Source organism: Canis lupus, chromosome 4 (genome assembly GCF_011100685.1).
Source record: "Canis lupus familiaris isolate Mischka breed German Shepherd chromosome 4, alternate assembly UU_Cfam_GSD_1.0, whole genome shotgun sequence".
NCBI lineage: Eukaryota > Metazoa > Chordata > Mammalia > Carnivora > Canidae > Canis > Canis lupus.
In genome coordinates, this window is record NC_049225.1 from 75,016,417 (window position 1) to 75,039,467 (window position 23,051).

Consider the following 23,051-nt stretch of genomic DNA (forward strand, 5'->3'; position numbering starts at 1 on the left):
TTTCATTGTCCCATCAGACCTCACTTAGAAAACACAAGCTCAAATATAAATTAAGAGTTTCAAGGGGTGCCTGGGTCGCTCAGTGGGTTAGGCATCCGATTCTTGAGTTTTGGCTCAAGTCATGATCTCAGGGTTGTGAGATCTAGCCCCCTATTGAGCTCTGCTCTGGGCATGGAGCCTGCTGAGGATTCTCTCTCTCCTTCTCTTTCTGCTATCCACTTCTCTCTCTCTCTCTCTTTCTCTCTTAAAAAAAGGATAAAATGTGAGGCCCTGGCTGACTGCATGAGGCTCATACCCATGGAGCCCTGTGTGGAAATGGAGTGTAGAAACTGGATTTTTTTAAATGGTGGAACTCAAGTAGCAACTACTTACAAAATGTGAAATGCACCAAAAGTTTCCTTAACCTAAGAAATTTTTATCCTTCTTACCAAGTTTTATCTTTAGCTTCTCATGACCACTTCTTAAAATCATTATCTGAAAATGTTGAGCCATCCTATCTCACCAGAATTGCAAATGCAACCTTTGATTCAGGAGGTTCATTCAGTTACCTAAGCTTCCCTTGTGGGGATTAATCAGACAGTGTGAGGCTGAGAGCTTACCAGTAAATGAGTCTGAGAGTCTTCCCTTAGCTGAATTATAAATGGATTTGAAAGCTCTTAAAAAGTCAAGAAAAAAAATTCTAATGATCCAAAGGGATGTGTCAGGGCATATGAATAAATCTGAAACATTGAAAATACTCAACTCTATGGATGTTATGGAATCCATGAGGTTGGGACAGACTCTCTGATTACCATGATGACCATGGAGAGCTAAGAGTATTTCGTGTATTGCTATTCCTGTCTCCTTCTACACACCCTGTGCCATGGGCCTACCTAATGACATACTCAAAGCACCATGGAAGCCAAAGGCCAGAGGAGAGGATGGGAAATGGCCCTTCAGGTCCAGGCTTGAAAAGTGCTGAAATCACTCTCAACCTCTGTTCACAAAGGCTGCTGCTTTCAAGCCCGGGATTCTTTCTGGCCGTAGGCACCCCTATGGGTCATAGGTGTTCAAGCTCTGGGAGAGTGGAAGCTGCGGGTCTGTGTACTGTTATTGCCCAAAGATTATTTACTCAATTATTTCTAAGACTCCATGGACCACTGTGCTTAGATTTGGTAGAAATGTGTGTTTCTTACGTGAAGTATACTTCAGCTAGCCTGTCTAACCTTGAAGGATGTATTAGTCCTGTACTGCACAAGCAAAATGAAAAGAAGTCTTGAAATGAGGGCCTCTCTTCATGGAGGTGTGTTATTACCACTGAAGAAAGGAGACCTTTCCTGCATTCTTGTTTGACAGCCAAGACATTATTTTTAAAAGGCATATATGTTTCCTTGAAAAACGTGCAAGTCTACATAATAGAATGAAATAAAAATAAATTCTTATACCACCATGCTTAACTTATTCCTTAGAGGCAACCGATGTTAATAGCAGGTTTTAGTTTGCACACAAATTAAATCATTCCTTGCCAATTCTACAACTTTCTTTATTCAGGAGCATAATGTCCCAGTGTTACTGTTTTACCTCATTCCTCATAACGACTGCATAGGGAGCCTGTAAATATATTAAACAACATTATGTAAATGCAACTTAGTAGACCTGTCCTTTTCTCTCTGGATAAGCCTTTAATTGCTGCAGTGGATGTCCTTGATTTCTATTACTAGGGTTAAGGTTCATTTTTATGACTGAGTTGATGACCTCTCAGGATGGAGATGATCTCTTTGCCAGTCGGTCCACAATTTTCTCCCTAACAGTGTTGACCTCTGTCATGTCCGTTAATTAGAAAACATGGGTTAAGAGCCTTTGCTAGAAGGAGGGTCCTGCTGGTATTCATTGGGAAGGCTTAATGGTAGTAACTGCCACATTTAAACAGCCACTCTATGCCAGGCCTCATTAGAGGTTTTAATATTATTCTCCAAAAAGTCCCTCTGTGCAGACTAGGGACAGAGAAGGCCTAGGGTAAGAATCGGGGCAGAGAACCCAATCCTTATGGATCTAATGCCACATCCATCCCCCAGACTGTGATTATCCTCCCCTCTGGTGTGCTGTTGAGTCCTCCACAGCACATATTATGGCTCCTCCTTCACATGCTGAGCTGGCTGGCGGTAGCCAGTTAAGGCACAGATGACTAAAGTGCCCTTGAGGATATTGCAGTTTGGCTGAGGAGCTTGTAAAATCCATAGTCTTGAAAGTGTAGAGCTGTGAGGACCTCAGTAGTTACTGTATGAGGAGAACATCTTTGAACCAGGTCCAGAGTGACTGTGAAGGAAAATCCTGGAACCACTTGCTGACCTAGCAGGAGCTAGAATTTTTTATGCTAAACTGACAAGACCGAAGTCATTTAGGAAATAGTAAAACAAAGTATGAATTTAGGGTGGCACTGATTAGAAGTGGCATGATGGAATAATCTGAAGGAGAAGAGGCTATTTCAGGAAAATTTGTCTGTGTGGGAAGGAGAACTGAACCAACATTCCAAAACATGTGTCTTTTGGCTGCTATGGGAGAATATTGGAATGATAGAAGCATAGCCTGGTGGGGCAACTGCAAGAACTCTAGAATTCATTGAGTTCATGATGAGGAGGTGAAAACAACAATCATAACTGCCATTTGTCAAGCGCTTACTGTATACTAGATAGCATGCTGAGTGCTCAACATACCTTCTCTGTTTTAAATGTCATCGATTACATTGCAAGGTAGGTATTATTATCCTCAGTTTTCAGATGAGGAAACTGAGTCACAGAAAGCTTAAGTAACTTCTCATGGAAATACTGGACTTTCAGGAGCCAAGACTTTTATATGCACTGTAGAAATAAATGTCTCCAGAGGCTGGTGATTCTCACTATATTTAAGTCCCATGAGAGAAAATTAAAATGGTGTCCCGCTGGAATTCTACCAAATTTGTACCTTAGATACTATCTGTAAATAAATGCATTGCCTAATAACGTAAAGAGGATAATTTAGAGAGTTTTTGTGAAGGAAAATTCTGTGCTTGTATATTAGAGGTTAGTAGAATAGGCCATAAGCTAAAGCACCAGGTTTAGCTCTGTCACTCATGCTATGAGAGCTTGGAAAACTTAATTTTTCTAGCCTTATCTATGAAATGGTGGTGATAAAAGAACTAACACCATAGGTGGTTGTGATTGTCAAAATGAGAGATTACTGCTATGAAGCACAACAGGATGTGGAAGCGTATGTAAATGATGCATTGGCTATTATTTTATTAAGCAAAATTCCTCTTAACTCACTATATAAATAAGACTAGTGAAAGTCTCTGGATAGTTTTTTCTTCAGGGATGAGTCAAATAGCACAAGCTCAGAGGGAGTAAAATTAAGGCAGACATTGGAACCTCACCATTCTGGAATTCAATACACTTGCCGTTGGTTGGGGATTTTCTTGCTAGGAGGACCCATTTATACAACCCTACGAGAGTGAGCACCCTCTTAAATTTTGCGCCCAAGGCACCTCTAGTCCTAGCCTCTCCCAGGCTGAAACAGCTCCTTTAGAGAAGCTCCAGAATTATTCAGGGCTGCTTTCTCTTTTTGCTTTATGTGTACATATACAAAATCTTAAATCCAAATTCTAAAACTCAAATCAAAGTCTTATTTAACAGTGTTTCCCCTGCCTCCACCCTTCTACTTAATAGCCCAATGTTTCATGAGATGCTTTCCTAGACTCAGCACACCGGGATGGATGATCCCATCTCTAGGAGAGGAGAGCTGTGCCCAGATGGCTTCCTCTAAGTGCTTTTGTTCCAGTTTAGGCAGTAACAGAGCTAGTCACACTGCCAGGAATAAAGATTTATAATAATCCTAAGTCTTGCTTTGTCCTCAGAGTCTTCTGGCCCTTTTCCATTGGCACTTTGTGCTGTGATCTCTCCAACTCATCTTGAGTTGGTTCATTTTCTCAGACAACTTATCCAAAGCTCTTTATATAAAATCAGTCAGTATTCTTTCTTTGTTCTTATACCTTTCTCCTTTAAGCTTTAAACAGGTGCTTTTGACCTTTGTCTCAAGTTTGTTGAGAGCTTCTGCTCTTACATATATTGTGTTTTATACTTTTATTTATTTACCAAATGGATCAATGCATTCTTGCGTAGCTACCTAGGGTTGAGCACTCTGGCTTTGTATTAGCTGGATATTGTATTAGCATCCACACTGGGTGGGTCCATGACACATGGCCTATGGCTTGTCTCATTGAATGCTCAACTGATCACATCCCCAGGAAACTCAAGTACTTCCCCTGAGTAAACAAATCCAAAAGAGATTCCCCCCAAGAAAGACCTTTCTGAAAAAGGCATTGTCAAGTTTTTCAATTAAAAAAAAAAAAAAAGTAACATTCACAAGAAAATTACTATTTGAAAATAATTACTATTTGAATTCTTATTATATACATGTATTGCCTATTAAAAATTTTTTAAAATATTTTATTTATTTATTCATGATAGAGAGAGAGAGAGAGAGGCAGAGACACAGGCAGAGGGAGAAGCAGGCTCCATGCTGGGAGCCAGATGCGGGACTTGATCCCGGGATTCCAGGATCATGCCCTGGGCCAAAGGCAGGCGCTAAACCACTGAGCCACCCAGAGATCCCCGCCTATTAAAATTTTTAAGGCAATTTGTGTTTTAAAGTTTTATATCTTTCTGGTTACTGTAATTACCTATGTATTGGTACACATTTTATTAAGTAAATTTTAGAGCAGTTCCAGTGCTGGAAATCACTCTATCTTCATTCACGAGGGAGTAGAAAATTGAACCCCAGAATGTATTCATTGTAGAACACAGCATGATGGGCTAGGCCATTATAGTAAGGACGTTGGCTTCATTCAGCTTCAGCAAAAAATCAGGCTGTTTCTCTGTGTTTGTAAATCTCTGTCCAAGGACTTCTTGGACTTGAGAATAAAAGAAAATATTCATTGAGGGTGGGGTCATGATAGTGGCAGTGGTCTTGGTGGAGAGTTGGCCCCATGGGAGGGGACTGACCCTTCCCTAGAGGTCTACTTACTTTGCATCAAATGGTGGTCAGGTGCCATTCTTGTCTGGAGTCCTGCAGCACTGGTTGCTATTACTTTTCTAGGCTAACCCCAGGAGCTCTGCACCATATTTTTATGAGCACAGTTAAGTGATTGAAAGGTCTCATTGTTATAACAAAGGGCATAGCATTTTAAAACAATTTTCCCAATTTAATTTGTTGTAAAACCCTTTAACTAGAAAAGAAAAGAAAACCATGCATTTCAGCATGTGTCACAGAAAGGTGAAAGATGGGAATGTCCAGAATAAATTACCTTTGGGGGGGTAGTATGAACAAAAGAATCCTGCAGGAAGGGTGCTAAGCTAAAAAAGCTAACTTGCAAGGATTTGTCTCTTTTTCACTCTAGCACATCCTTGTGAGCTCTACTGCCGACCCATAGATGGCCAGTTTTCCGAGAAAATGCTGGATGCTGTCATTGATGGTACCCCTTGCTTTGAAGGTGGCAACAGCAGAAATGTCTGTATTAATGGCATATGTAAGGTATTGGGTATGTTTCCTTAATCTACAACTTTATAAAATCATGATTTTTATTAATTCAGGAAGTCAGATGTTCTAAGCTTTTGCTTTCATGACATTGGCACGTGGTCTGTTTTTTTTTTTTTTTTTTTTTTTTTTTTTTTTTTTTTTTTTTTTATGATAGTCACACACAGAGAGAGAGAGAGGGGCAGACATAGGCAGAGGGAGAAGCAGGCTCCATGCACCGGGAGCCCGACGTGGGATTCGATCCCGGGTCTCCAGGATCACGCCCTGGGCCAAAGGCAGGCGCTAAACCGCTGTACCACCCAGGGATCCCCGTGGTCTGGTTTTTATATGTGATCTGTGAGACAGGTCTTTTAAGTGTGGATCAGAATCCACAGTTTGGAATTGAATGCTTTCCCTCCTGCTGTGGTCTTTCTTTCTTGAGGAGTTGATGTCCTCTGTGATATCATTTTAGGTATAGAACAGGGTCAAATTGAAGAAGAACCAAATTAAAGGAAGAAGTATTAGGAAAAGACGACCCTGGTTATTTCTGTGACATTAAATTATTCGTTGGTTACTTGCCAATAGAGTACTTAAACTTGAGATAAAGTTGAAATTAATAATAGTTTGTATAGTGTTTTGTGCAAAGCATTTTTACTTATAATTCTCCATTGTTTACCAACATGATCTTCTTAGGAAGAGAGATGACATGAAAACCAGGTATTTTAAACCAGGACTTCTGATATATGTTTACGTTTTCCACACTGACTGTGTTAATCAACTCTACCTTTTTATAAATTGCTAAGATCTGACTTGTCCGTGCTTTTATGTGTGCAACCATTGAAGAATTCCTTTCCAGTGCTCGCAGTTTAGTTTGCAAGGAACTAATGAACAAGTTTTGTAATCCAACACTCAGGTATAAGTCTCAGTTTTAAGCAAAGGTGTTTGTAATCAATGAAAGAAAAGTTTTGTAGAAAGTTCTAATTAGCTGTTAGTAAAGCATAATGCTTAGTGCTCAGGCTCTAGAATATGAACTTAATACCATTGTTTACCAACTGTATACTTCTATAAATTTTGCTGAGACTCAGTTTCTTTTTTTAAAAAATTGGGATATTGTTGTATCTTCCTAGTTGGTGTCAAAAAAGATTAAATAAAGACATATGTGTTAAGCCCCTAACAGAGCCCCACCCAGCACACAATAAATTTCTAATGCATTTCATTTCCTTTTGTAAATGTTTATCATAATTTTTTTCCACTAGACTAAATTACTGTTATAGAAAGCTCCTGCCCATAACTGTTCAGCACCCTGAAAAGATACATTTATCACCTCAAAGTTGTCTATGACTTATTTCATGAGTGACCGAAGCATAGGCCATGTGACGATCCCCAGGAATGAGTGAGTTAAAAGCAAGTCATAATTGTACTCTATATTTGTAAGAGCTCAAGCAAAATTCTCTTTCAGACCCTTTACTAATTATCACTATGGCTACAAAAAGCCAAAAGTCATTAATATGTATTTAGGTTAGATCTGTTCTCCAGAGTGGGACGAGGTTTATCTAGCTAATTCAGGCCTTGGCAGCCCCATCATTGTCCAAAGCAGTGGTTCTCAGCCTGGCTGCCTATTTGAATCATCTGAAGAGCTTTTAAAAACTAATGATGTCTAGACTCTATCTCAAACCTGTTGGTTTAGAACCTCTGGGATTTGGGGCCTGAGCATTGACATCTTTACAATCTCCCAGGTAAAAAGCCGTGAGGACATTCCAGGTGGATTGGGTCTCGGTGCCAGTTGGTATTTCAGTTCTTCTCAGTCATTTGAGAATTTACAAAGTAAAGCAGTGTTAACTCATAAGCAAAATATGAGAATTGCTAAGAATACTTATTACTTATTCACTAATAGAGCAGGAGGCCCGGATGTAAGACTGGAATCTGAATTCTCTAATACTCAAGATAGTGTGCTCTTCAGTCCAAATGACAGGGTTAAGAATTGATGATAAGCTTATGACAGAGAGGACATAATCATTAGAATAAAAAAAACCTACAGAATGAAAGAAAATATTTGCAAACCATATATATCATATGTATGTCAAGAAGTTAATCTCTAAAATGTGTAAGAAACTCCTTACAATGCAATGGTAGAAAAACAACCTGATTAAAAGAATGAGTGAAGAACTTGAATAGATATTTCTCCAGAGAAGACATACAAATGGTGTAGGAAAGGGTACTTAACCTCATTAAACATCAGAGAAATACAAATCAAACCCTCAGTAAGATATCCCCTCATACCTGTTAAGATGGCTGTCTTCAAAAAACATAAAATAAGTGTTGTTGAAAATGTGGAGAAATGCAGAGCCTGTAGAACTATTGGTGGGAATGTACAATCGTGCAACTATTGTAGAAAACAGTATGGAAATTTCCTCAAAACATTAAAAATAGAGCTACCGAATGACCCAAACATGGGATTTCTGGGTATATAGCCAAAAGAATTGAAATCAGGATCTTGAAGAAATATCTTTCATTGTTCATTGCAGCATTATTTACAACAGCCAAGGTATGAAAACAATCCAAATGTCCATCAACAGATGAGTGGACAAAGAAAATGTAGTATACCATGTTGTATACATATTATAGAATATTAGTCAGCTTTTAAAAAAGAGAAATCCTGCCATTTGTGACAATTAGGGATGAGCCTGGAGGATATTATGCTAAGTGAAACAAGCCCATCACAGAAGAACAAATGCCACATGATTCCACTTATGTGAGAATCTAAAATAGACTCATAAAAGCTAAGACTAAAGCTGGGAATGCCAAGGGCTGAGGAGAGGGAACCATGGAGATTTGTTGTTCAATGTGTACAAGGTTTCAGTTATGCAAGATGCAAAGTCCTAGACATCCTGTGTATATGGTGCCTATGGTTAACATGCTGTATTGTGCACTTAAAAATTTGTTGAAAGCGTAAATCCGCCATTAAATGTTTTTTTAAAAAATTTTTATTTATTTATGATAGTCACAGAGAGAGAGAGAGAGAGGCAGAGACATAGGCAGAGGGAGAAGCAGGCTCCATGCACCGGGAGCCCGATGTGGGATTCGATCCCGAGTCTCCAGGATCGCGCCCTGGGCCAAAGGCAGGCGCTAAACCGCTGCGCCACCCAGGGATCCCCATTAAATGTTTTTAACACACACACACAGAGAGTCACAGGAAACTTTTGAAGGGGATGGATATGACTACTACCTTGATTATAGTGATGGTTTCAAAGGTATTTGTGTAAATCCAAACTCAATCAAGTTGTTTACATTAAATGTATACAGTATTTTAGGTATCTGCTATACCTCAAAAAGCTGTTTTTTAAAGAAATTATGTAATGGGAAATTTAAATGATTTTCTTTCTCTTCTTTCTTTTTCTTTTCTTTTTTCTTTCTTTCTTTTTTTTTTTTTTTTTTTTTTTTTTTTTTTTTTTTTTAATGTTGCTCATTGGAATGGCTGTCTGGCATGGTAGGAGTCACATCAAAAGACACCCTTGCTGGAGCCATTGTCCACATTTGGTAGCAGCAGGAGAGTCACCTCTGATTCTGCCAAAGGCAGAAAGACAATTTTGTTGTGGGCCCTCTTGCCAGAGCACATGGCATGAAAAAGCATAGTGACATCTGTTTAGTTTTCCCCAAGAGCCCTTATGTTTTATATGCAGCAAGGAAGACTGGCTTGTGTCTTCCTAGGCCTTGTGTTAGACACTTAATTCAGTGTTGGTTGTGCTGAGTGCAGCCAATGGAAGAAGCATTAGGGTGTGGTTTCTATAAGAACCCATCGAATATGCTGTGGAACGTATGCTTTGGGACATGAATATGCTGTGTCTCCCTCCCCCTACCCCCACCTCCAGCAGCTTCAGGGAAGGGGCTGGTTGCAGGCTGGTTGCTGGAAAAGAGAGATATGCTCAAGGTATTTGTTTTCCTGTTATTCTTCACATTTTTTTCTATCCTTTTCCAGTAGAGATTTTTTAAAAACACTTTAAAATTACTGTATCTCAGTGTTGATCTCCTGGCTCATCCCAAATCAGCAAAGGAATGAAAGTCTCTGGGAGTATGATTTATAACGATCAGCTTTATTAGAGTAACCTCACACTGGATGTAAACACATCACTTGTGAAGGGTTGACATTTCCTCATGACCACGAAATACACATCCAGACAGTTTCTTTTTTTTTTTTTTTTCTAAATCTCTTAGTACTTTATTGACCCAATTGGGTCCAGTAGCACAATCCTTGGACCTGAAGAGACAGTTAGTTTGAGGAATGGAGGTATTTTCTGTCCCTGGCCATTAATTCTCTGTTTGGCTGATGGAGGGAGGCATGTTTAAAAACCCAAGCTGTTCTTTCTTTCAGTTGATTTGAGTTGGCTTTAAAATAGGAAAGGAAATGGGATGTGCACCGGCTGATATATGGAGGTGCCCGACCTCTATGTTGTACACCTGAAACTAATAGGACACTGTGTGTTAATGCTACTGGAATTAAAATAAAGACTTAAATAAATAAATAATAAAATAAGGAAGGGAATTGTCTTTGATGGAGAAAAAAAACCTACAAAGGCACAATTCTTTGTAGACAGAGAAGTCTGACTAGCAGAATCTGGTACAGGTTCCCTCTCTCTTTTGCTAGAGACCACGCAACAAAGACATTCAGGGGAGGCCTCTGTGTTTCATGGCTTTCTGTCTAAGTGTCATGACTTTTTGGCATCTGATGCTACTGAACACCCCCCAGTATAGTTGCTCCCCTTTTCCAGCATGGGGATTTTAGGGTGGGAGAGACTTGGCTGAAGAGAAGGATCCATGGAGAGAGAAAGACGGTGATGGGGAAGGGCCGATGGGCAGAGCCCTGGGGAAGGATCCAGTCCAGAGCAGGGGGCAGAGTCAGTCTCCACTCACAGGAGAAAATGTGCGATGGCTGGGGTACAGCTATGGGTGAAGGGCAGTGGGGCTGGGGTCCCAGGAGGCTCCAGAGCATCTGATGATGGTCTGTAGGTCAGAGTTCACCCTCCTGGCCCTGAAGGAGTCCCAGCATTGAGCCAGCTCTTTGTCCATGGCTGCTGGTTCACCTGCTGGCGCAGAGGGAAGCAGAGGTCACCCCAGTGAGGAATGTAAAGGGGTCGAACAACCACATTATAGGGGGAGTAACTGTACCCTGGGAACTCTCATCAGAGAGGAGGGGACATGAGGTTTGCACACCAGAAAGGGATTTACTGCTGCAGCAACTCTGATCCCAAGACATTTTCAATGTCAAATCTATGGAACGGCCTTCAAGTCTACCTGTGGCTCCGGGGAAATTGGGAGACCTGCCCAGTGTGTGCCTCTTTCCCCCCCTAACCAAGTATTTCGTTTACCATCAGTGGATGCTTCAGTTACTCCTCTGGCTGCCCCCAGGACAAGGAACTGTTTGTTCCCATGTCTGTCCCCAGCATCGATCCCATCAAGAGCGAGGGGGGAGAGGGGAAGGCAGATGTCCAAGGCAGGTGCGGTGTCCCCCGGCTGTGACAGTCACCCTCAGCCTCTTTCCCCCACAGATGGTCGGCTGTGACTATGAGATTGGCTCCAACGCCACGGAGGATCGCTGCGGTGTGTGCCTGGGGGACGGCTCGGCCTGCCAGACCGTGAAGAAGATGTTTAAACAGAAAGAAGGATCTGGTAACAAACAAATAATTGAAGTGGCAGGGGACTGAGAATGGAGGGCAAGATTGATGGCTACTTCTTACAACAGATTGTAACTTTCAAAGAACTCGACGTGGATGTAGCCTTCAGGACAAATGGGTCAGACCCCTTGACAGCTTCAGGGAAGGGCTGATTGCCAGGCACTTACAGGAGGCCTCACACTGCACAGGGACCTAAATGACCTGGGGGCTGTCCCCAGGAGCGGGAATGAGTGTGATCCCCGGGAGAGCATCCAGGGCTGAGGCCAGTGGCATAGGAATGGACCCGAACTGGGGGAAACAGATCAAAAGTTGGCCAGGAAGGGTGCAGACCCAGCACAGGCTCTAAAAGAGAGACAGAGAAGCCAGCCATGGGCTTCGAGGCAGAAGGCCCCGAGTGTACCTTCAAGGACAAAAGAGAGGCAAGGCAAGGTCGCTTCAGGTTGCCCTTCTTCCTATCTCTCCCTATAAGGGGTCCCACCCCTGGTGCCCTATAGTGCTCCAGTGGCCGCTGCCACCTGACGTCCCCCCCTGACCCATGCTTTGTTGTTCCTTTCCCATGATGACCTCCCACAGGGCTTTTTCTTTGTGTAGCTCCAGGCTACTAATAATCCTCGGGAATGAAGAGCCCACCCTGACCCCAAATCAGCCATGATTTTACCTGCACATTTGTCTTCAAGGCACCAGCAGTGATCGATAGGCGAAGGGGTCTTGGGAGGAGGCTAAATTAGGTGCAGAGATGATGAAGACAACTCAGAGTATCATAGTTTAGGCGCCCCCAGAACTACAAGAAAGACAAGAATTCAGGAACCGAGATTTTATTTGTGGGTCAAGAGATCCTAGAAATCAGGAAGTGACAGGGACTCCCAGATAGAGTGGACCACCCTTTTCCTGGGTTCCAAAAGCCAGTCCTCTCTTTTAGACACACTCCCCACCCGGGATGAAGTTACTAAGTATGCCCTCGAATGTCAGGCACATTGATTAAGTGCCCTGTTTGTTCCTGGGACACCTACCAGTGGATGACCTGAATTTATTTAATTTCATCTCTATTTTTTGATCTTCAACTACTGAATTAATAAGGTTAAATTGTAAAGTGATATGCTTATCTTGCCCTTTAGAATTGTCACTGAAGGATTATACTTTATGTCTATCTATTTGATGACTTTACTGTGCATGAAACGTATCCTTTGCATTACTTATTAGGATTGAAATGATAACTCGGTGCATCTTAAGCTTATGATCAAGCATCCTATGTTAGCTGATATTTATTCACTCTTTTAAAGTTGCTATGTAAATATTTTCCATTATTTAGCTGTGACCTTACTTACTTAATTATAAAATCACCTTTAAAATCATTTCTACATTTAATCTCTGTATTATTTGTTTATCTTTGGGGTTCATGTCTTTGGCCTCAGATATGTTATGCTCCTTTCATTATGGTAACTCCTTTGAAAAGCAGAGTTTTCATTCTTGAATGTCCACCACTTAACCTTTTAACTAAGCCCTCAGGAAATTGGTCTTTAGTTCTGGGTTCTTTTTTTTTTTTTTTTTAATTTATTTTTTATTGGTGTTCAATTTACTAACATACAGAATAACACCCAGTGCCCGTCACCCATTCACTCCCACCCCCCGCCCTCCTCCCCTTCTACCACCCCTAGTTCGTTTCCCAGAGTTAGCAGTCTTTACGTTCTGTCTCCCTTTCTGATATTTCCCACACATTTCTTCTCCCTTCCCTTATATTCCCTTTCACTATTATTTATATTCCCCAAATGAATGAGAACATATAATGTTTGTCCTTCTCCGACTGACTTACTTCACTCAGCATAATACCCTCCAGTTCCATCCACGTTGAAGCAAATGGTGGGTATTTGTCATTTCTAATAGCTGAGTAATATTCCATTGTATACATAAACCACATCTTCTTTATCCATTCATCTTTCGATGGACACCGAGGCTCCTTCCACAGTTTGGCTATCGTGGCCATTGCTGCTAGAAACATCGGGGTGCAGGTGTCCCGGCGTTTCATTGCATTTGTATCTTTGGGGTAAATCCCCAACAGTGCAATTGCTGGGTCGTAGGGCAGGTATATTTTTAACTGTTTGAGGAACCTCCACACAGTTTTCCAGAGTGGCTGCACCAGTTCACATTCCCACCAACAGTGTAGGAGGGTTCCCTTTTCTCCGCATCCTCTCCAACATTTGTGGTTTCCTGCCTTGTTAATTTTCCCCATTCTCACTGGTGTGAGGTGGGATCTCATTGTGGTTTTGATTTGTATTTCCCTGATGGCAAGTGATGCAGAGCATTTTCTCATGTGCATGTTGGCCATGTCTATGTCTTCCTCTGTGAGATTTCTCTTCATGTCTTTTGCCCATTTCATGATTGGATTGTTTGTTTCTTTGGTGTTGAGTTTAATAAGTTCTTTATAGATCTTGGAAACTAGCCCTTTATCTGATATGTCACTTGCAAATATCTTCTCCCATTCTGTAGGTTGTCTTTGAGTTTTGTTGACTGTATCCTTTGCTGTGCAAAAGCTTCTTATCTTGATGAAGTCCCAATAGTTCATTTTTGCTTTTGTTTCTTTTGCCTTCGTGGATGTATCTTGCAAGAAGTTACTATGGCCGAGTTCAAAAAGGGTGTTGCCTGTGTTCTTCTCTAGGATTTTGATGGAATCTTGTCTCACATTAAGTAGTTCTGGGTTCTTAACTGTACTCTTGTTTTTTGAGAGTGAGGAAAAAGGCCAGAAGCATCTTGAGCTTCCTCCCACCTCCACACCTGCCTTAGAGACCTTGATACCTCTGGCCACGTGCCCACCACTGAGCATTTGGCATCCCTTGTGCCTTTGGTTCCCCTCTCCCATTTGCTTCCCAGAGGGCTTCTGGTGGCTCTTGCACCCAGGGAGGGGTGTCAACTGTAGACTCTATGTATCCTGAGAGCCTCAAAGCCCTCTGGCACTGCTACCCCCAGCACAGTGGGGAAATCCAGCCAGATCTCACTCTGGACTCTGTTAACACCCATCTGGGTCATCTGTGTTCCTCACACCTACCAGGCAAATCCCACCTTTGCAGCCTGCCTAATAAAGCTAGATACATCATAAAGACCCTGGCTGCCGCCACTCCACCATGGGAATGAAACCAAGAAGTAATGCAAAAATATGAGAAATGGAGTGAGATTGCACTGGGTAGATTGATGAATACCAAGGCCAAAGTCAAAAGAGAGAACTTAACATCCTCTTTCTGAAGACAGCCAAGGCATAGTTAGTTGTTTTCTGTGTGTATTTACGTGCTCCTTGCTTCTCCTTGCATTGAATTCTTTCTCTCTAGTGCGGTTATAAACCGAAAGATGAATTGTCTTTTAGGCTCTGTCATCACCCTGCTGAACCCCAAGTCAACAAACATAATTTCTATGTAAAGAGGTATTCAATAAGCGCTCATATAAATTCAAATGAAAAGAGTTTTTTTAAGGTTGAGTCCATATCTCCTTGACAATAAAGGAGATAAATCATTAACTGTTTTACAGTTATGTCGATGGAATATTGAGTATTTTTCCTTTGTGATATGCTGCCTGGTTCAGCTGTAGTGTTATAGCTCTGGTTTGTTTGTTTGTTTGTTTGGTTTTTTAACATGAATTGGTACAATATTGTGATTGTAATGTAAACTCAATATTATAATGCCGGGCTTTGGTCACTTTCTGATTCTGACCCAAAGACATAAAGCTCAGAGTTTTTCCCTTATGCATATCCCGAATTATTCTTTTCTCCTTTTCTCTCCACCCAGAACTGTGGTTTCTTAAAAAATTTTTTAAAAGAACCATGGTTTCTTTGGTGGGTGGCAGTGATTGGCTTGATCTCCCTGGTCAAGGCATCACATTTGCCTTCAAGAACTTGTGACATGCGGGGAGCCCTCATGGAGGACAACTCTCAGAGCAAGGACATTTCTGCAGTGAGTTACATGGGGGCTGTGACTGGAAATAGCTTCGTTATCCCAGCACTCAGGCGTCAGAGCTTTGTTATCACAACCACGACCTTGAGAGAAAACCCAATGTCTCCTTTCCTGGGAGAGTTAGCAACCATCAGAAAACACCAGGAAAACAATGAACTTGAGCAACTGGTACAACTAGCACTTGAGGCAAGGTTGTATCCGAGACTAGGAAATAACGGGAATATGCAGTCACCCTGAAGAATCCAAGTCTTTCAAACCTTTCATGGCCTAACTGATCCATGTGTCTGCCTGTGTTCTCCTCCCTTCCTGCTTTACTCTGGCTTGTAGCTTTCTTTTAACACAGTGATTTAAAACAAAAGTATAGGTGGAGAAGTCTGCCTTAGAGACGCACATGGTAGTGAGACCCAGCTTCTCCTCCTCTCTGGCTGCTGTTGCCTTTGACTAGGGAAGCCTGAAATGTTGGCCAAGTCCTTTTTTCTGTTTTTTGTTTTGTTTGTTTGTTTGTTTGTTTGTGTGTATGTGGTGGTGGTGGTGTTTTGTTTTGTTTTGTTTTGTTTTGTTGTGAGTGCTCCTAAGAAAGAGAGAAAATGATGAATGATGTGGAATTAAAATAGACTGAGAGGCAAGAGACTAGGTGCTGATCTAGGTTACCATTGACTGTGGGAAAGTCACCCATTTGGACCACCATTTCTGAGGCCCCTTTCAACCCTCTCTGGTATTTATCTTCTCCTTGCCCTTAGCCTTCGAGCTGGTGATATGTTTGTTGATATCTAAGTGTTAAAGTTGGGCACAGTCTTCAGGAGAAGATGTCTTTATCCATGGCCTTCTTTGGCTGTCCCAACAACTAAGTCCCTGTCTATCTCTGCAAGGGGGAACTCATGTAGTAGATTTGACAGTGTGTGCCAGATGGCAGCATCATGCCTTCTAGTCAGTGTCATATTTGGGGAACATAAGGCCCACTTTCTTGTAGATGCTCCAGAATAGCTTCCATTTCCTCTCTTAGAGAAAGATAAAAGAAAAAAGAATTGCTGTCTTGGTATAGTGCCATGGTTACTGTAGAAGTGTCTGGAATTAAAGAATCTAGATCCAGAATACAGTGAGCTGTGTACAGATATCATCAGCTCATTCATTTATTCATTTACTCTATTACCTGAGAAACATTAAGTACCTATTGTGTGCTTGGCAGGGGGATAGAATGACAAATAAGACAACAACTCTCTTTCCATTGCTGTCTCTGCCTCACGCCATCCAGGTAACAGGATTGGGCCACACTCTGCCACTTGGCCCTTAGGCAGAACTTAAATAAGGAGCCTGGTTCAGGAAGAAGTTGGTAGAGCATTAAGCTCTGTTCTTGCAAGGGCGCACTGGGCTAGTTACCCAGAACCTTGACCTTCGTCCCAAACTCTTATAGTCCCTTCCCTTTGGCCTAGAATGCTGACCCATTGTCATATAGTTCCTTAGGTTGGTTTTTTTTTTCCCCCTGTTGTATAATTTCCTAGATTCTGTATGACTCACCTACCTTGGTCTTAAACATTAAGACCTGACAGTTTTTAGTATCTTGGACTAATTCACTGACTTCCTAAAACCACCACTCTGGACCCTTCTGGTCTTGCCAATGTCACTAGACTTGACTAATGGCAGACCCAGTGACGACTAAACCAGCACCTGGTCTTGCTCACACTGGCTGCTTTCCTCTGTCACTGGGAACAAGGGACCTTATTCTCTGAGTGTCCTGGAACTCTCATACAGGTGATTGTGTCACTTAACTCAGTGACCAAACCTCCAGCCTTGGTTCCTGCTTCCTTTATTTAATCTTAGCCAGGATGTGCTCAGACTTCTAGTTTAAACTCCTTTTATGGAACTACAACAGTTACCATACAAAATTCATCTTATTAGATGTTATTAAATATATATTAAATACATTTGCACATCTGTTTAGTGCATTTGATGCATATAATAGAGTTATGGCAACTCTTTTGGCATAATATTTAAATTCAGTTTCCTCTGATATACATCACAATTTCATTTTCACAATTAAGTATGTTGAAAAAAATTCCACAGTCTAGAAAACAGAGGAAAGACACAGAAAGTTTCTTCTAGAAACACTTGCCTCCAGTATCCACATCTTTAGGAGATTCCTGGAATGTGGTGAAAGAAGCAACCACCTGGAATTATGGTGGAACGTGACCACCCAGATCCCATCCACTTTCATGAGCCTGTGTGTTTACAGGTTTCATTCTTCCACCTATAGCTCCCTAGTCTCTGCCACTGATCTTTTTGGTTGGATTCAGTTCACCTAGAGTTAGGAATTGACACCAATTTCAAGTTATGTTAAGATTGCTGTCTTAATTGCTTAATGAGGCAGATTCTGGACTTTTTTCTTGGGGCCATTTAGTCTCTGTGACAAACTGAGGAAGCTCATGAATGAAAGGAACCCATCAAGAACACCTCACAACACATGTTGGGATCTGTGGCAGCAGTATGTAAGGTTGAGACACAAGTCTGGACAGTGAGAAGGAAGAGACGCTTCTAGGAACAAATGACATGGCTTCATGACTCACAGTTGCTTCTATGCTATACGGCAAGATTCAGTTTGTTTGCTGTTGGCTTAAGGGAGAATAGTGTCCACTCTATGATTTTAGGTGGGTGAATGACATGAGAAGGTCAGTGTCATAGAACACTGGTTTGCCAACAACATACACAACTGCCTGGGACAGGGGAGCCTGGTGACAGGAACTGAGTCCACATAGATAGGATGAGAATTTTTTTAAAAATATTTTATTTATTTATTCATGAGAGACACAGAGAGAGAGGCAGAGACACAGGCAGAGGGAGAAGCAGGCTCCCTCTGGGGAGCCTGATGCAGGCCTCGATACCAGGACCCAAGGATCACGACCTGAGCCAAAGGCAGACACTCAACCACTGAGCCACCCAGGTGTCCCAGGATGAGAATCTTATAAGAAAACATTTCAGAGAAAATCCAAGGCAGAAGTAAATGCATAATAAAAAGAAGGAATGTGGCTTCCTTGAAACCAGAGTATCACCTTACTTGGAGACTCTCCTAGATCATGTTTCCTAGAAAATCCCAGGCTAGAAGGAATGGGAAGAAAGAGAATGACTGGACACTCTACTTGACAGTTTTCATATCAAGGGAGCTCAGGGCTGCCACCCTTTGTCCCAGAAGCATTTAGGGTCAACATCTGTTCTCTCTTCTATGTTTCCTTTCCACTGACTTCTAGCAAAAGGTTTTTAGTTGCTTATGGTGTGTTCCAAGGTTCCAGTGCCCCTACAACACATTTTTTGAAATAATTAAAGCTGAAACTCAATCTAGGATAGAGCAATTCGACTTCTCCAAAGATCTGCCAAGCACACTTGTGTGTATGTATTTCCTCCTCACTCTGATTTGGGAGCGGGTCAAATGCAGGGTTTTACCTGAACTTGACATTGACGTGTCATTACTGTCAAGGCAGGCATCAAGAAGTGGACTGGCATTTCCCAGGAGCCTCTTCATGTGAAACCAACAGATTTGGGCCTGCAGTGAGGATTGTTTTGTCTGCTGCAAACTGACAGCATAAATCTTTTTAAAGATGAGCTGGTCGTTGTAGATAAATTGGGGTTAATAGTATGACCTCTTTAGGAGCACATTTTTATTAGAAGTGACAGATTGGAAACCAAATATGCTACTGGGTAAATCCTTTTTGTGAATTACAAAGAGTAGTTGGATAAGATGCACTTTAGCAGCAATAACCTATTGTAGCTCTTATGATAATGGCTTCAGAAGTGAGGCCAGTTTTCTGGTCCATCCTCAGAGGCCCTGAGTATTCTTTTACCTCAAGGGGCTCAGGACTCAGTAACGGGATGGTTTCTCCAGGTGAGGCTCCATGGGTCCAGAGACTCCTTCTTTGAGGTCAAGATTACATTTTGCTACTTCCCCCCTAATTTTTCCAGAATTGCCCCACTACTGGTGCAAATGACTGACGTTTACCAGGGAACTGGGAGAGAAGTGATTTTCTGAATGCAAAATTCACCATTCTTAACACTTTAGACATGGTCTTACCAATCCTGGTAGCCTTCCTTTGATACAGAATAAATGTCTCAATAACTTTCCACCCTTCCTTTTAAAAAAAATTATTTATTTATTCATGAGAGACACACAGAGAGAGGCAGAGACATAGGCAGAGGGAGCAACAGTCTCCCCGCGGGGAGCTTGATGTGGGATTCGATCCCAGGACCCCAGGATCACAGCCTGAGCCGAAGGCAGACACTCCACCACTGAGCCACCCAGGCATCCCTCTACCCTTACTTTTTAATAAGATTCTCCTTTCTATAAAGAAGACCCTTGAGGATAAGATACTCTGGAGGATTTTTTAAAGCCCTTTCTACCAATCACATTTTTTTTTAATTAAAAATGCTATTTTAAGAGTTGATTAGCAAACCCTAGTTATAGGCATATGTACTTCCCACCTAGATGTGTGATGGTGGCATAGATGGAACCCAGTTTTCTCATTTGGTAAACAGAAAGGTTTGTAGCCATTCATTTCCAATTAAATGCCCATTAATAGCAGATGGGTTAAGTAAATGAACTTTCTGTTTTTGCAGTTGTTGAAATGCTCAAAAATACAAAAAGATATGTAAAGTATATTAAATTTTAAAAGTGATGGTTGGAAAAAAATAAAAAATAAAAATAAAAAGTGATAGTTGGAATAGTTCATGTACCATGATCCCACTTGTTAAAAAATTATGTGTATATGTGCTTATACATGCAAACAAAGATTTTGAAAAAGAATCCAATAAACTGTTCACTGTAATTGTCTTTGGGACATGAGACTGGAGATGAAGGAAAATTGAAATTTTTACTTTTCATTTTATTCTCAAGTATGGGCTTTTTTGTCACACGCAAAGGAGTCTGGTGGGTATATTGTGGTTCTTTTTAACTCAAAATTACCGTAATTTTATATTTTGGCTTTTCCCTAGATACTCTTTTGCAAATATGTGTTACAAATGTGCATTACTTTTGCTCATCGCTAGATCTGTCTCAGTTTATATCTTCTGTCTGTAAACTGTTCAGAAGCAGCACTTAATATTCACTGAAAGCTTTTATTTTAAATTTATTTAAATTTAATGTGTCTCCCCTTTGAATTTGGCAGAGTCCACCGCGTTAAATATTTCTGATTTTGGATTTTCTCTCTTAAGTGAAAGATAAAAAGCACACTCTTCGTTTTTGGGTTTTTTTTTTCCATCTAGTTCTCTTTGCTTTTGTTTTTTTGAGGGAGGGGTTGTTTTATTCTTTGTAAACAAGGGAGATAAGGTGGTCACCACAATATTTGATGCCAATTGATTTTTCTGCATGAGTTCTTGTCTGAGAAGGCATATGACATCCCAAGTTAGAAGGGGCTACAGATCAAGATGCTCCAAAGGCATTTCAATAAATTGCATTAGCCTCAATTACACATGATAAATATTTTCCCTGAGCTAGTTATGAATCTACAGTGTTAGGGCACCTGGGTGGCACAGTCAGTTGAGTGTCCAACTCTTGATTTCAATTCAGGTCATGATCTCACAGTTGTGAGCTTGAGCCCTATGTCTGGCTCCATGCTCAGCACAGATCCTTCTTCAGAGTCTCTTTCCCTCTCCCTCTGCCCCTCCCTGATCACATTCTCTCTCTCTCTCTCTCTCTCTCTCTCTCTTGCTCTCTCTCTTCTAAATAAATAAATAAATAAATAAATAAATAAATAAATAATCTTTAAAAAATTTTTGTAGTTTTTTTTTTTTTTTTTTTTTTTAATTTTTATTTATTTATGATAGTCACAGAGAGAGAGAGAGAGAGAGAGAGGCAGAGACACAGGCAGAGGGAGAAGCAGGCTCCATGCACCAGGAGCCCGATGTGGGATTCGATCCCGGATCTCCAGGATCGCGCCCTGGGCCAAAGGCAGGCGCCAAACCGCTGCGCCACCCAGGGATCCCAATTTTTGTAGTTTTAATCAACTATTTCAGGTAAGTATTGTGAGAGCCAAATGGAATTTAATCAAGTACTACAAGACCTGCATTTTGGTCTTGCTGGATGGGAGATGCCAGTTTGAAAAATGGAGCTAGGGTTGTGGCCTGAGGATCTGAGCAAATCATACCTGCTGACCAGCCCTAGGATTTTAGCTCCCAGGACCCCTGCTACTCTCATGTCTGAGGGAGAGAAAACAGTCAAGGCCCTCCCAGGTCACAGAGATGAAGGTTTGCTTGTGGCTGAAAAACCTAGTGTCCATCCGCTGCAAAATGAACAGGATTATCAGGATCTTAAAACCAGCATTTATATAGAAAGGTTAAAAGAACAAAGAATGTTTTGCTTAGAAAAGAGAAAAATAATTGAATATCAGAGTTGTGAGGGCTGTCAGACATCATCTGGTTGGAGCCCCTTCATTGTGCAGATGACATTTAAAGAAGTTAAATAAGTCAGTGAACACCATATAGCTCATTCAAGGTAATGCAAAAACTAAGATTCAAGTGTTCTGACTCCCATGTCTGGCATTTTCTCATGCCATCCCCGAAGTCCATGTTCTTTCCAGTGTATCACATTTATAAGGTGATGATTCTTAAGAAGCCCAAATAGGATAAATGCATAAAATGCTTAGTGTGGAGCCTGCCAAAGGGAAGAAACCATTATGTGTTAATTCCTTTTCTCCCCAGTATGTCTCCTACCATGACAACGAATAAATAAGAATAGGTCTATAGCTAGAATTGATCATCATCTTTAAATGGATGCCCTCTGGTGCTTTTTCACAAAAATAAAATGTAAGTTCATATTTCATCAAAACATAGAAAAATAAGAAAAAAAAAACCCTGTCTAGTGAATAGAATTGCCCAGCAACATAAAAAGCTATGCTCAGAGCTAAGTTTCTCATCATGAGCTATATTCAAGAGGACCAGGTGGCAAATCAATCCAAGATTCCCTCAGGAATTCTCTTAATGAATTTAAGCTATGATTAGATTATTTCTAAGAGTCTATCTTTAACTTGCAGGCAGTGAGGACAACTGAGCAGAAGGGTGTATCCAGTGCAATGTTGAAGATTCATCTGATAGCCACGACAAATGGGGGAGCAGAAATGCTAATGGGGAGCTAATTAGGGGCTATACGTTTTTTAACTTCAATTTAAAATCACAGAAAAGTCAATGCTGGATCAACCACAAATGTTTCAGAGTTTAATCTGCATTTATTTCACCTCTTCTCACAAAACTGTGTATGTACTAAGTCACAGAGCACCTGGGAATTCTGCTCCTGCCCAAGCTCTTTAAAATTCCCCATGACTAAATATAAAAAAATAGTGAAAGGGATTATAGGGGAAAGGAGAGAAAATGAGTGGGAAATATCAGAGAGGGTTACAGAACATGAGACTCCTAACTCTGAGAAATGAACAAGGGGTGGTGGGAAGGGAGGTGGGTGGGGGGTTGGGATAACTGGGTGATGGGCACTGAGGGGGGCACTTGACGGGTTGAGCACTGGGTGTTATACTATATGTTGGCAAATCGAACTCCAATAAAAAAAATAAAAATAAATAAAATTCCCATGACTGACACCTAGGTGGCTCAGTCCATTAAGCATCTGCCTTTGGCTCAGGTCATGATCCCAGGGTCCTGGGTTGGAGCCCCACACCCGGCTTCCTGCTCCACGAGGAGTCTGCTTCTCCCTCTCCTTCTGCCTGCCCCTCCCACTGCTTGTTCTCTCTCTCTCTCTCTCTCTCTCTCTCTCAAATAAACTAAATCTTTAAAAATAAATAAATAAATAAATAAATAAATAAATAAATAAATAAATAAATAAAATTCCCCATGACTAGTGTATCTGCTAATCCCAGTAACCACCCAGGGGGAAGATAAGGGCACTAAACAGTGGGGATGAATAATGAGTCAGAAACAGAGTGTGTGCAGCCAAGCA

General features: G+C 41.2%; 1 protein-coding gene across 1 annotated transcript in view; it reads left to right on the forward strand.

Moving 5' to 3' along the window:
* The window catches only part of ADAMTS12 (ADAM metallopeptidase with thrombospondin type 1 motif 12), a 303,108-nt gene that overhangs the window by 217,924 nt on the left and 62,133 nt on the right, over positions 1-23,051 (forward strand). The window contains exons 13-14 of the mRNA XM_038535470.1: positions 5,411-5,544; positions 11,070-11,190. Of these exons, the coding sequence (XP_038391398.1) occupies positions 5,411-5,544; positions 11,070-11,190 (255 nt within the window). The remainder of the gene's footprint in view (positions 1-5,410; positions 5,545-11,069; positions 11,191-23,051) is intronic.